Below are 14,200 nucleotides of genomic sequence, written 5' to 3' on the forward strand. Positions count from 1 at the left end.
TCGGCGCGACTATGTCATTTTCTCAGAGTAAATTATTTCATCCACTTTTTGACATCCAGACTTGGCCCTCAACGCCCGAACGTAATTCCGGCTTAATATCTTGGGCTTTTACTCAGACTTTAAAGCTCCAACTTGTTCAAATTAACTCCAAATTATCTTAATAGCTCAAAACCATTTCCTGCAAGGCATAAAATATATAATAAGCACAAATCACCATTATTTATGCTCAACCACAAGTAAAATGCAGTGATTAGAGTGCAAACTATGACTAAAATACGGGTTTCTAGCCTACCATCAACACCCCACACTTAAATTATTGCTCGTCCTCGAGCAATCAAACTGCACTTCACTTAGACACGACCTTCTCATCAGACAAATCCCTAATGCATCATGCCAAGAATTTTTAAAGCATACCAAGCACCCTATCATAACATCCTAGCATCAATACTCGACTCAAAAGCACCACGTATTTTTCAAAAACCCACTCACTTACTCTAACACAGAAGCCAAAGACATTAACTTTCCTTAGCAAATCATGTGCCCTCACACCAAAGATAGAGAGTAGTTCCACTCACAATAAAATTCAAGAACAAATAGGAACTCAAGATAGAAAGAATTAACTCACTCTCAGAAATAAAATTCATGCGCCACAGAAAATGTACCATAGGCTTGTGTAGTACTCTACTAATTTGAGCTTGTTCAGTCAAGGATCAAGTAGGACTTTAATTGGTTGTAATGTAGGATGTGGAACGGGTATGATACATTTGGATATAGTGCCTACACCTCCTTAAGCACTTTAATACATACAATTTCACAACTTCAAACCCCATACTTATGTTGAACCAAACCTCAACTTTCACAACATCATAACATCAAGATCCCAATTTTTTTAAGCACAGACAAAGAAAGATTTACCACTAGCAAGGAATAATTTTCTTTATAATATACACAAACACCAACATTGTTTTCTTTATCTTTTCTTCAATTCCCTACAAGTGGATCTCATAATTTCTTCAAGCAGTGCACCTTTCTCCTTTTCTATAGTTCCACTCCACAACCCAACCATATCTCCCCTTAGCTTTAACAAGCTTAAAGATATATCAAGTGCTCAAGAGAGGTAACCGGTTCAATCAGATAGTCAATTAAAATAACGGGGTCAGGCTTGTAGTGTGGTTGCCAAAGAAAATAGGATTACAGACTCAATAGGGCTAACTAGGATACACAACAATTAGGCAAGTCACAGACATATAATTGGCTCAACAAAGAAATACCTATATCACGTCCTAGAGTGAACAAGACTACTATTTCGCTTTGAAAACACACGGGGTAAGTTCTAGATATCATACTGACATGCACAGAATATCAACACAAACCTCACTCACACATTGGCACATAACTCACTTAGGATCGGATATATCCCGACTCTCTAGTCAAAGTAGGTAAGCAAAGGCACTTATCTAAGAGTCAAGAACTAAGCCAAGGCGTCACAACTAAGGCACTCACCACTCTCAAGGCATATGCAGTCAAGGGAAATTACTTCAAATTAGTGCTATGGCTCAAGATTCTATATTCCTATAAAACTAAAAAAACTAACTATACCTGGTTCAAGTAAAACCCTTGGAAATGAACCGCGGCATAAAGAAAATCTAAAGGGGAATTATTACACTATCTAAGAAAATAAAATAAAATAGAATAAAAATAAAATACATATTTTTGGATTGTCAATTTTTTATTTTTTTTTGTATTTTTCTCGTTCGACTTCAAATCCCTCAAGAGGCCAGTCGATAAAATCCATCGTCGGGAAGAGTCGAAACTAAACAATTATGATTACTAATTATTACAGGATGATAGAATTCAGAGTTATAATTTACAGACCATATTTTATAAGAAAGCAAGAAATAAATCAAACAAAGACAATTGGCAAATAGAAAACAAATACAAATACAACCAAATAGGAGCACCCCACCCCATACTTAAGAAATTGCATGGTCCCCAATGCAAGACAATAGAAACAAGAGTGAAAAGGTAACGCCTTGAGGCCCTGGGCCTACTCCTCATCAACATCCTCAAAGGTGTGCAGGTACTCCTCATCATCAGAGGGAACAAAGTTTACGTCCTCATCCAGCGGCATCTGTGTTCCATCTGCCAAGCCCAACCACTACTGAGTGATCGCGGAGAGGGGGTGGTCCTCCTACAGCTCTGCCAAGTCAGTCTCCTCTCGCGCAGCGCGAAGGCGCATATCAGCAAATAGCAGCTGCAGGGTCTCCTCGACACGAAGTAATCTCTGATCCACAGGAACAACAGCAAAAGGGGAGTCTGTCACAGTTGGGACATCAAAGGCCTTAAGAGACCGCATCACCATAATCGTCCGATCATAATGGAACTCCTCCTCCATATGGTGCTTCCACAGAAGTCGAGTGATCATGCTCGGGAAATACAAGCGGCGAGCCCCAAGTGGTCGTACTCGAGCCATGTGCTTAAGCATAATCTTGCCCGGATCAAACTTCATCTGAGTCAAGATGGCATAAATGAGACACACCTTCAACCTCAAGACATCAGTGTCGTTCTGGGTAGACATGATCTTTGCGTTAATCAACTGGAGAATAACCCTGGCGGGACGCTGGAAATTGCTCTTCTTCATGTCGTTTTGGAACTCATTAGCATCCCACGTCCATGTGGCAGAAGAATCAGTGCCACATAGTTGGCGCCTAATATCAGGATAGGGGGCCGACGCAGTAACCTCTGAAATAACTTATGAGAGTGCTATGGGAACCCCATAATATGAATTATCACATGTGAGGAAAAAGGGATCATCCTGCCTCTCACCAGCACCTCATATACCACATCCAAACTGGCCTCAAGCTGCCAGTTGGCGTAGAAATCCTTTACCATATTCACGTTCACCGACTCACCGGGACGGAACAAACTTCCAAAACCCAGGTATTTGATGTTGTTGTAAATCCCCTAGTACTTCCTGGCTAGCTTGCCATCATCAATACTAACTTCCGGGTCGAGGCTCACTACCGAAACAAAGGTCTGGTACCACATCCTAGCATGAGCTGGCACAGCCCGAATGCCATATTTGTAGGTCAGTACTACATCTGCATCTGGATCAATGCGCTCCAATTCCTCCTCCACTGGGGTGGAGGGAGGTGCCATCCTACCTCCTTTACAGATACTAGATGCAACCACAAAGGAACTTGTGTTAGCACGTTTGCTAGGACAGCAAGACATTGTACCAGCACAAGACGAACACAATTAGCCACAACACTTTAAACAACAAGCGAGACCAAACGGGGTAACCACCCCACACTTATGTTATTGGCATGTTCATAAGTACAGTGTATATCAGGGACTCGGACTATCCCATTGAAAGCACGCCACAAGTAATCAACAACCCACCCAACCACCAACATAATATTACAACAACATAACCACTGACTATAGTGTAAAATAAAAAATCACGAAGCTATACTAGTAACTAAGAGAAGAAACATAAGAAGTTATACTAATTTACTACTAACAAAATTAAGAAGTTATAATACAACACTACACAAGTACTTAGCATGAATCGGACACCCCAATTAGCACCTAGCAACACATTAGCATAGGTGGTCAATCGATTAGCAGTCGGGGATAACACGTTAAAGTTTCACAACATAAGGAAATGACCTCCCACCCTACACTTATCATCAAACATCACATTATCTCATAATAAATCATCACATTATCTCATAACAAATATCCTCTAATTAAGCACAACTTCACCTTCTATGTCATTGAGGTATTTTATCAAACACATTGCATTCACCAAGTTCAACTCACAATTTCAACTTCAATTGATCTAGGAATACTACACAACAACACCAATCAACCTCCCAACAACAACCAAAATACCCCAACATTGTAACAATAGCACAAATTGCTCTAATTATGCACAAAATACCTTTTAATTTTCGGCCATATCAGCACCCCCACCAAGCTTTATCACAAAATAACTCCAATGCCACCAACGCATCCCAAAAATCATCACCAAGCATAATACCAACGAAAATTCCACAAAACTCATGTATAAATTCGGCCAAATTATCAAAACATAAAGTTACCTAGGTTTAGGGGAATTAAACTAAAGTTAACTAAAAGTATAAGAAAAACTAAGAGAAAGAGAAAATGAGGAACATAATTACTTACCTTGATGATGAATGAAGATGAGAGGAAGTTGAGAGGATGAAGGATTTGAGGAAGAAGAGGGATTTGGAGTGAGAGAAAGAATAGTTAGAGATGAGTTAAAGTGAAAGAATGGGGAAAAGAGGGGAAAGGGTCGGATGTTAGAGTAAATTGGTCGTCCCTTTTTTTAAAATTTCTTTTCAATTTTTATTTTTTTTAATTTGTGGCCAAAATTTTTCACTGCCACGTCGTTGGGCGCGGCGCCCCATGCGGCACGGTAGTGAAGAAATTCAGGGAGCTGGAATTCTGATAGACATACCCTCATTGTCCTAGCACGGTTCCCCATGTGGCACGCTAGGCCATTTTTCTCAGAGTTCCGATTTTTTTTCACGTTTTAGCCTACGAGTTGCACCCCAACTCTATTGTGTACTTATTTTGTGTTCAATTCATGCTTATACTTTTCCAAACAAGTATCAAAACTCCTAAACTCTAATAATCATAGTCTACAATTATCTAAACTATTCTACAAAAGCAAGAAAAAGGGTTAGAAGTAGTTCTAAGTTATAGTTGTCAGCTTGACTCTTTCACTTAGGCTCATTTGACCACGATGCTAGAGGATTGCTTGTCAAATCCTCCAACAAGGTACGGCTTCAACCTGTGCCCATTTACCTTAAAGCTCTCATTCCCTTCCTCATCTTGGATTTCAATGGCTCCATACGGTGAGACATGTTTCACCACATACGGACCTGTCCATCTTGACTTGAATTTTTCAGGGAACAACCTAAGTCTACTATTGTATAGTAAGACTCTGTCCCCTTAATGAAACTCCTTTGGCTTAATCAAACGATCATGCCACCTCTTTGTCTTTTCCTTGAAAATTCGCGCATTTTCATACGCGTCCAGTCTAAACTCTTCTAATTCGTTCATCTGCGCCAACTTGTGTTCACCTGCAAGACTAAGATCAAGATTAAGCATCTTAATTGCGCAATAAACTTTATGTTCTATCTCAACAGGTAGGTGACACAATTTTCCATACACTAGTTTGAATGGTGAAGTCCCTATGGTTGTTTTGAACGCAATTCTATACGCCCATAGAGCTTCATCCAACTTTATAGACCAATACTTACGAGAAGAACTAAATGTCTTTTCAAAAATTCGTTTAAGTTCACGGTTAGCCACTTCAACTTGCCCACTAGTTTGGTCATGGTACCGGGTTCTTATTTTGTGTGTGACCCCATACTTGGATAGCAGTGTAGCAAATTGCTTGTTCACAAAGTGTGACCTATTATCACTGATAATCACCCAAGTTGTCCCAAAACGGGTACAAATGTTCTTCCGTAAGAACTCACACACCACCCGAGCATCATTGGTCCTAGTAGGGATTGCTTCGACCCATTCAGAGACGTAGTCAACGGCTACTAGGATATACCCATAAGAATGAGACGATGGAAACAGGCCCATGAATCAATGCTTCACATATCAAAAATTTCACATACCAGAATGGAGTTGAGGGGCATTTTATCCCTCTTGCTAATATTACCTGCCCTTTGACACTTGTCACATGCATACGCCCGTACGTCTTTGTACAAAGTACGCCAATAGAAACCGACTTCCATGGCCTTTGTTGCAGTGTGATTTCCACCATAGTGTCCTCCAGCTGCTCCATCATAGCAATGAGACATAATGCTTTCCATCTCTCCTTCAGGCACACATCTTCGAATCACACCATCTGCACACAGTTTAAACAAGAAACGGTCATTCCAAAAATAACTTTTTACCTTACCTTGAAGCTTCCTTATTTGATCACGAGATAGGTCACGAGGCAACCATCCACTAGCCAAAAAGTTGGCTGCATCAGCATACCAATGTGGCCTTTCGGAGACCATAGTAATGGAGAAAATCTGCTCATCAGGGAACTCCTCCCTTATTTCAACTGTTTCAACCGGAGGTCTCTCAAGTCGAGATAGATGATCTGCGACTTGATGTTATGTGCCATTCCTGTCTTTGATCTCCAAGTCAAACTCTTGGAGCAACAATACCCACTGCATCATACGTGGCTTGGACTTCTTCTTACTCAACAAGTATTTCAGGGCTGAGTGATTAGTGTGAACAATCACTTTACTCCCCACCAGATATGATCTAAACTTGTCAAAAGCAAAAACCATAACAAAGAACTCCTTCTCAGTAGTATCATAGTTGATTTGAGCATCATTCAATGTCCTTCTTACATAGTAGATGGGCCTAAACATCTTATCTTTTCTTTTGCCCCAGAACTGCCACCACAGCTACATCACTAGCATCACACATTATTTCAAATGGCTGGCTCCAATCATGTGTCACCATAATAGGAACACTCACAAGTTTTTCTTTTATCAATTCGAATGCTCTTAAGCACTCCACAGTGAACATAAACTTGACATCATTTGCTAGCAATGCAGTCAACAGCTTGGTAATGCTGGAAAATATTTTGATGAACCTTCTATAGAACCCAGTATGTCCCAAGAAACTCCTTATGCTCTTCACAGAAGTCGGTGGAGGGAGACTAGCAATTACATCAACCTTTGCTCTATCAACTTCAATGCCATGTGCAGTCACTTTGTGGCCCAAGACAATTCCCTCTTTCACCATGAAGTGGCACTTCTCCCGATTAAGAACTAGGTGAGTGGTTTCATAATATTCAAGCACAAACTCCAAATTCTTCAAGCAATCATCAAAGTCATCACCAAATAGGGTGGAATTATCCATGAATACCTCTAGACACTTCCCGTTTAGATCGGAGAATATAGGCATTATGCACCTCTGAAAAGTGGCAGGTGTATTACACAACCCAAATGGCATCCTCCTATAAGCAAAAATACCTAAAAGGCAAGTAAATGTGGTCTACTCAACATCTTCTGGGGCAATGGGTATCTAATTATAGCCTGAGTACCCATCCAAGAAATAGTAGCATCCATGTCCAGCCACTTTCTCGAGCATCTGATCAATGAAGCGAAGTGGGAAGTGGTCTTTCTTTGTTGCATCATTCAGCCTTCTATAAGCAATACACATTCTCCACCTAGTGAGTGTACTTGTTGGGATCAATTCGTTATCTTCATTTTTCACCACTGGCATGCCCCCTTCTTGGGTACCCCTTGCACTGGACTAATCCACTGGCTATCAGAGATGGGGAAAATCACTCCCGCATCTAGCAATTTGATGATCTCCTTGTGCACTACCTCCTCCATATTTTTATTCAGCTTGCGTTGGGGCTGCACCACTGGCTTGCTATTTTCTTCCAGTATAATTTTATGCATGCAAATGGCTGGGTTGATTCCTTGAATATCAACTATACTCCATCCAATGGCCTTTCTGTACTTTTTCAGTAGCTCCACTAGCTTTTGCTCCAGTGTACCTGTCAAGTAAGCAGAGATAATCACAGAAAAATTATTTGTTTCAAGAAAAGCATATTTCAAGTGAGTAGGGAGGACTTTCAGCTCCACACTAGGCTTAGAAGCCTCCTCTTTTAGTTCATCCTCATCAACCACTTGATCCTCAGTTTCAAGAGCTTCAACATCTTTCTTTATTTCAGGATCTTCATCCTCCACTGTGCTAGACTGAGTAATAGACCTCCCTAGATTGTCCCTCACAAGCTTATCAAACTTGTATTTTTCAGTCAATTCCCCAACGACATCTAGCTTGAGACATGAGTAGGCAGACGCCTCATCATTGGGGTATTTCATCATCCTCTTCATCTGGAACACCACTTTCTCGTTGCCCACTCTGAGCATAAGCTTCCCCTCGTAGATATCAAGGATAGCTCTGCCTGTACATAAAAATGGTCTCCCTAGAATTAGAGGTACCTCCTTATTCACTTCCATATCTACCACAATAAAGTCTACGGGGAACACAAACTTGTCCACCCGTACTAGAATATCATCAATGATTCCCTCAGAAAAATGGTGGTCTAGTCCGCCAGTTGTAGGGATACTGGTATTGATTCGATCACTCCAAGCTCACCTTACAGTTTCCTGAACATAGACAAAGGCATTAGATTTATAGAAGCACCAGAATCAAAGAGGACCTTGTCAAATTTCTCACTCCCCAACGAGCATGGTATGGTGAAGCTTCCTGGGTCCCTACACTTTTGGGGAATTTTATTTTGCAATATGGCACTGCAATGGGCATTCAACTTGATCACTGTTATCTCCGTCAATTTTCTCTTGCTAGACAGGGTTTCCTTTAAAAACTTTGCATAAGCAGGCATCTGAGTGAGTACCTCTGTGAAGGGAATGTTCACATAAAGTTACATTATCATCTCCAAGAATCGCCCAAAATATTTGTTAAGTTTTTCCCGCTTCATCTTTTTAGGGAATGGTAGAGCTGGCATATATCTACTTTATTCAAACTCCTTTTGTACCCTACTACTCTAACCGTTTTGCTCTTCACTCTTTTTCTCTTCTAGTGTCTCAATCTGCTTGTTTACCACCTCGGGTCCTAGCTTTCACCACTAAGTCAGCCAATGTTTTGCCACTTCTCAGAGATACAACTTTGATTGTTTCCTTTGGGTTCTTTTCAGTGTCAGATGGTAGAGTCCCAGGAGCCCTCTCAGATAACAAATTTGCAATCTGTCCCATTTGTCTTTCTAAATTCTGAATGGTCGTGCCCTATATTCCTGGATGGTTGTGCCCTGAGTCTCAAATTTTTCATCTGATTTGTTGATGAATGCCTTCATGAGCTCTTCCATACTAGATTGATTTGACTGTTATGGCTGGTACTGCTGCCTGTATTGGTTTTAAAAACCTGATGGTCCTTGACCCTGGGGTCTAGGATTATTTTACTGCCATGAGTTCAAACTCCCACTAAGTGAACTCCATGAAAAATCTGGATGTCTTTGCCCCATATCATTATAGTTGTTCCCACCTTGGTAAGTTCCTCTATTATAGTTCTCCACAGCGTTGACTTCCTCATCTAAAGCTTGACATTCATGTGTAGGGTGTTCCATTCCACAAAAGTCACATGCTGCTTGTGGCTCACTCTGTACCTTGGCCAATGTCAACTTTCTTATCTCCTTGGCTATGGTGTCTAGCTGGGCTTGAATGAATGTGTTAGAGTCCACTTGGTGAACCCCAACTAATTTTTTTCTGTCATTACTCTCTGTCGGCCATTGGTTAGCATCGTCAGATAATTCATCAAGGATTAAGACAACCTCCTCCAGAGTTTTCTTCATTAATGGACCTCCACATGCAGTATTCAGAGTTTGTCGTGAGGAAGGTGTCAGTCCATCCCAAAAATCCTGGAGTTGCATCCATAAATCAATTCTGTTGTGCTGACACTTTTTGACTACTCCTTGAATCTTTCCCAAGCTTTAAAAATTATTTTTGTCTCCTTTTGGCAAAAATTGTGGATTTTCCTTCTGAATTTCCCTCTTTTTGCAGCTGAGAAGTACTTGTCAAGAAACCTTTTGGTCATATATTCTCATGTCGTGATTGACCTTGTGGGTAAGCTACGAAGCTAGTGCTTCGCGTCATCTTTCAATGAAAAGGGGAATGACCTTAAGTAGACCGCATCTTTTGATACTTCATTATACTGGAAGGTGTTCATGATTTCTTCAAAGTCCATCAAGTGAGTGTTAGGATCTTCATTCACCTTCCCTCTGAAGATGCAGTTGTTTTGGATGGTTTGAAGCAAGCCTTGCTTCAACTCGAAGTTGTTTGCTGCTATGGGTGGAGGTCTGACACTAGACAGTCCTTGATTGTAGACTGGTCTGGCATAGTCACCTAATAATCTTCCAAGACTGGGTGTTGTATTATAGAACTGATCTTCAACCAAGGGTCGGTTTAGATTAAATCTTTGACCCCCATCATCTTCAATAGTCTCCTCAGTAACTCTTTGGGCTACCTCATCAGTTGCCTGTGTGGCTGCTTCCTGCTGGGCTGCTTCCCCTGCAGCCAAATCAACTACCTACTCACCAATTTTAGCCATGTGTTCTTGGGTTGAAGGTTTCCCCAGGAATTTTCTCCTCAACTGTCGCAGACACTTTTCAACCTCTGGATTGTATGGAATCAATTCTTTTGATGAAGATCGAGTCATACACTAAGAAGTTAACATGTTGCCTTCACACGAAAGAGAAAATGTGAATACACTAAAGTAAAAATTAGTTCCTCAATTAGTACTAAAAACTATTTTAAACACTATTTATGTAACACCCCGAAAAAAAAAAATTGAAGTATTTCAGTGTAAAGCCCCATAAATTTCGCAAGTGAATTCAAGGTTTCATGGTGCCGGAGTAGGCTTAAGTGTTTGAGGATGGTATACACGGACAACTTTTTGATCGTTTTGGTCTGTAATTATGAGACCGATATGCGGTCCGCATATCCATTATGCGATCGCATATGCGACCGCATAACCTGTTCCGGAGCTCCATTTTTGGATTTTTAAAACCCAACCCTATTTCATTAAATACACGTTTTGGGTCATTTTTGAGCAAAAATCTGATGTTTTAGAGAGAAGGGAGAGTGTTTTAGAGAGAGAGGAAAATCCTAGGCTAATTATTCACCAAGTCTTGCTCAAATCTTGGAAGATTAACAAGAAAAACTCACAAGTTCTTCATCTAAGCGGTAAGATTCCATACCCTAGTTTTCAATTTAATTTGGGTAGAAGATGGTTGATTAGGAGTATGATTCATGGGTATGAGATTATTATTTATACATGCATGTACCAATAAGAATTGTGGGAAGATTGTTGAGCTGAAATAAGTAAGGATTGGGTTGTGGAGTGAAGAAAAACTTGAGAACCTTGTGGTTAAATTTGCACACCTAGTGTCTGATAAAATGCTCAAATGAGCTGAGACCATAAATATCTTCCTAACTATGGTTCAATTTTGTTATGTCTCAAAATAGATCTGGATTGCTAAGAATTTCGGATCATTCTAGAGTTAAGGAAGCTCGATTGAGGTATGTTGGCTAAACTTTCTCTCTTGGAATTGAATTCCATAATGTTTCCGTAAGTTTCAAAGTATGGGTTACGTATTAAAAGGTTATGACTTTGAGTCGTGTTTCAATGAAAGATAGTATGCCAAATTGTGTGAGAAAATCTCAATATTCTTAAGACTCTTAATTGCTCATATGTGTACCTAAAGTCTTGATTTGGAAATGTCTTACTGTTGATAATCTATAAAGATGGTTGTAAGTGAAAAAAAGTTAATTAGGGATATAGAGTGTGGCCTACGTGCCAAGAATTTAAGTTATGATTGTGTCTAGTAATGCAAATGATTTGAGAAGATGCGATAAAGAATGTGAAATGAGCCTCGACTCAATTGTTTAAAATTGACTTCGAAGATAGAATTGTCTAAAAGCTTTTGTACTAAATTCATGCCCATTAGTAGCTGCTTTAACTAATGCTTTGATTTATAAATATATCCAGTGTGATTCGAGTTCTATATACTCATGTGTTGAAATTGTACATTGTTATTTTTGGGGAAGAGTATTACAAGAGTAAATGTTGTATTGACTGTTTATGATTTTTCATGTGTGTTTCTATTGTTGGTTGGTATGCCTCATTCTTTGGGAAGAAACCATTTGTGTTTGAAGTTTCCATTTCAAATGGATTTAAGTATATGATTTCTGAAATATCCTATATGTTGATACTTGATGGTGATTTTTTTGAAATTGAAAGAGGTGAAAGTGTGGAATATGAAATACGGCCATCATGCCAGGAATAAAGAATCTTGTGAATGGCCTAATGAGCCAAGGAAATATTGTCGTTGTGAATGACTGGAAATACTAATGAGAATTCATACAATGTGAAAGATGTTGAGGTGAGTACAATTATATTTATGATATTTCTGTTTGTAAATCAAATCAAAACTATTTTTGGGAGCATCATTAGCAATACCGAGGAAGGGTGGGTCATAAGGCCCACACCTGAAACTACACGTGCCGGTGTAGGGGTGGATTGGGATTATTCCCCTTATTTGGTATGAAATTAGAACCTTTGAAAATTGTGATATTATTCCCCTTAATTGGGATGAAACTGGAACCTTTGTGGATTGGAAAAGTTAACCCACACGGCATATGTGGGAAGGCGGCCTAGCTAATCGGGTGGAGATCAGACGCCATATTGCGCATATGATGGTACTACTCTTGGTAACAACTTTCTTTCGCATCACATGTCAAACCACATTGTTCGTGGGGAGATGGCCTAGCCGATCGGGCGTGATCGGACTCCGTGCTAACAAAGACGGTGGTATATCGGTGTTAATGATCTCCCAACCAAAAATTATATATGAAGTTCGTATTTTGAAAATTATTATGTTTTAACTGGACGTTTGGATATTGTTGATTGTTACTTGCTGTTTCTATGTGTTGCCTTTTTTTTATATGGGCATTCTATTTTGAAAGAGAATTTTTAGCTATACATACTAGTGTTATTCGACAGTACTAACATCCCTTTTGCCGGGGGCGCTGCATCTTTAATGGATGCAGGTGGTTCTTTAGCAAGTGGCATTGATCAGTGATAGCAGTACACTCTTTTCAGCTGATTTGGTAAGCCCCACTTCATTCCGGGGTCATGTATCTTTTGCTTCTCATGTACAGTGTTTTGAGGTATAGCTGGGGCCTTATTGCCGGCATTTCCATATTACTCTTCTACTGTATTTAGAGGCTCCGTAGACAGGTTATGGGTTATGGTTGATATTGGGAATTGAACTAGAAATGTTAATACTTGGAAATTATATTTTTCATTAATTCTATAAACTCGTAATGTTTTGGAAATTATGAATGAAGCTGCTAATGGGAATGAAAAGGAAGTTGTTAATAAAATCTTTTCAGTGATTGATTAATGGAGTACATCTCCTCTTTATTCATGGATGAGTTTGGGTAAAAGGGAGTCTAATAGGCTTGCTCGGCCGGGTTCTCTCGGTTGAGCGCCGGTCGCGCTCCCTGAGTTTGGGGCATGACAATTTATTGCCAATCCCCGGCAACGACGCCAAAATTTGACGAGCTCAAAACACAATACAAAATTATTGCTCGCTAGTTAAAGATAGTATAGTTAAATTATCGTCTCCATAGGGATTGGATATAAATAGTGTTTGAATAATCTTCAGTTGAATACTATCCAAAAAAATTAACACTTAATTTGATGATTATCAACTACGATTAACTACTAAAAATTAAGCAATTAACAATTGATCACAAAAAAATAGCATATGAGCAACGAAGAGATATCAACGAGAGAAATAAGGATAATTGACTAGACATGTGCAAGATAACTGACTCGGGATCCAATTCTTGAGTTAGTTCACTCTATAATACGGTTGATTCTCATGAATTCAACTGATAATCATATTACACTTGAAGTTAATGTTCCTCTTTCGATTAAACATCAATTTCAGTAATTAATCCAATTGAAGCACGATAAACAATTGCAACGAATAAAATGATGGTTATGGTTTAAAGGGTAACTTCTCACGAATATTTCCCTATTTTCTAGTTCATTTAGCAATTCAAGAGGCTCTTTCGATTACCTATTTGAATCGTGAATTTAAACTAAAGCATAAGATGTAAAAAAATTCAATATCAAGCTCCTATTTAGATTAAGCAAAATAAGAAATAACTCCACAATATGAATTAAAACTCCATAAATTATCAAGAATCAAATCCCTAATCAAGTTATCAAAACACTGTATCTGTCAACACCCTAATGGAAAACTCCATAGCAATGGAAAACGTCATCTCAATAAGGTTAAAAACAAAGAAAACATCAATGCTAATGATTTGATACAAACTTCCGTATTATACCGATTTTTGGTTGAAATCTTGATGAATTCTTGTGTCTTCTTGCCTTAGTTTCTTCTCAATTCTTTCGTAGGTCAGAAAACCCTTCAAAATGTATTTTTGGTGTATATATCCCATGTAGGAACGGTCCCGGACGAAACTACCCTTTCCTAGCTAAAAAAAGAAATAACACTGACAAAATTATATACCCGTGTCGCACCGCGCCATGTGGCGCACTTGTGAGGATATTCAAAGAGCAAGCAAAATGCCTGTCAGACCCA

At 39.3% G+C, this 14,200-nt stretch overlaps 1 protein-coding gene across 1 annotated transcript; it reads right to left on the reverse strand.

Annotated features, from left to right (window-relative positions):
• Positions 1 to 4,983: 4,983 nt before the first annotated feature.
• On the reverse strand, positions 4,984 to 6,416 carry LOC138892758 (uncharacterized). The gene is made up of 4 exons (XM_070176494.1): positions 6,221 to 6,416; positions 5,951 to 6,100; positions 5,708 to 5,896; positions 4,984 to 5,582 (listed from the first exon to the last, which is right to left on the reverse strand). The coding sequence occupies exons 1-4, from the start codon at positions 6,414 to 6,416 to the stop codon at positions 4,984 to 4,986; spliced, it is 1,134 nt and encodes a 377-aa protein (XP_070032595.1).
• Positions 6,417 to 14,200: the final 7,784 nt, after the last annotated feature.

Source organism: Nicotiana tomentosiformis, chromosome 5 (assembly GCF_000390325.3).
Source record: "Nicotiana tomentosiformis chromosome 5, ASM39032v3, whole genome shotgun sequence".
In the NCBI taxonomy this organism is placed as follows: Eukaryota; Viridiplantae; Streptophyta; class Magnoliopsida; order Solanales; family Solanaceae; genus Nicotiana; species Nicotiana tomentosiformis.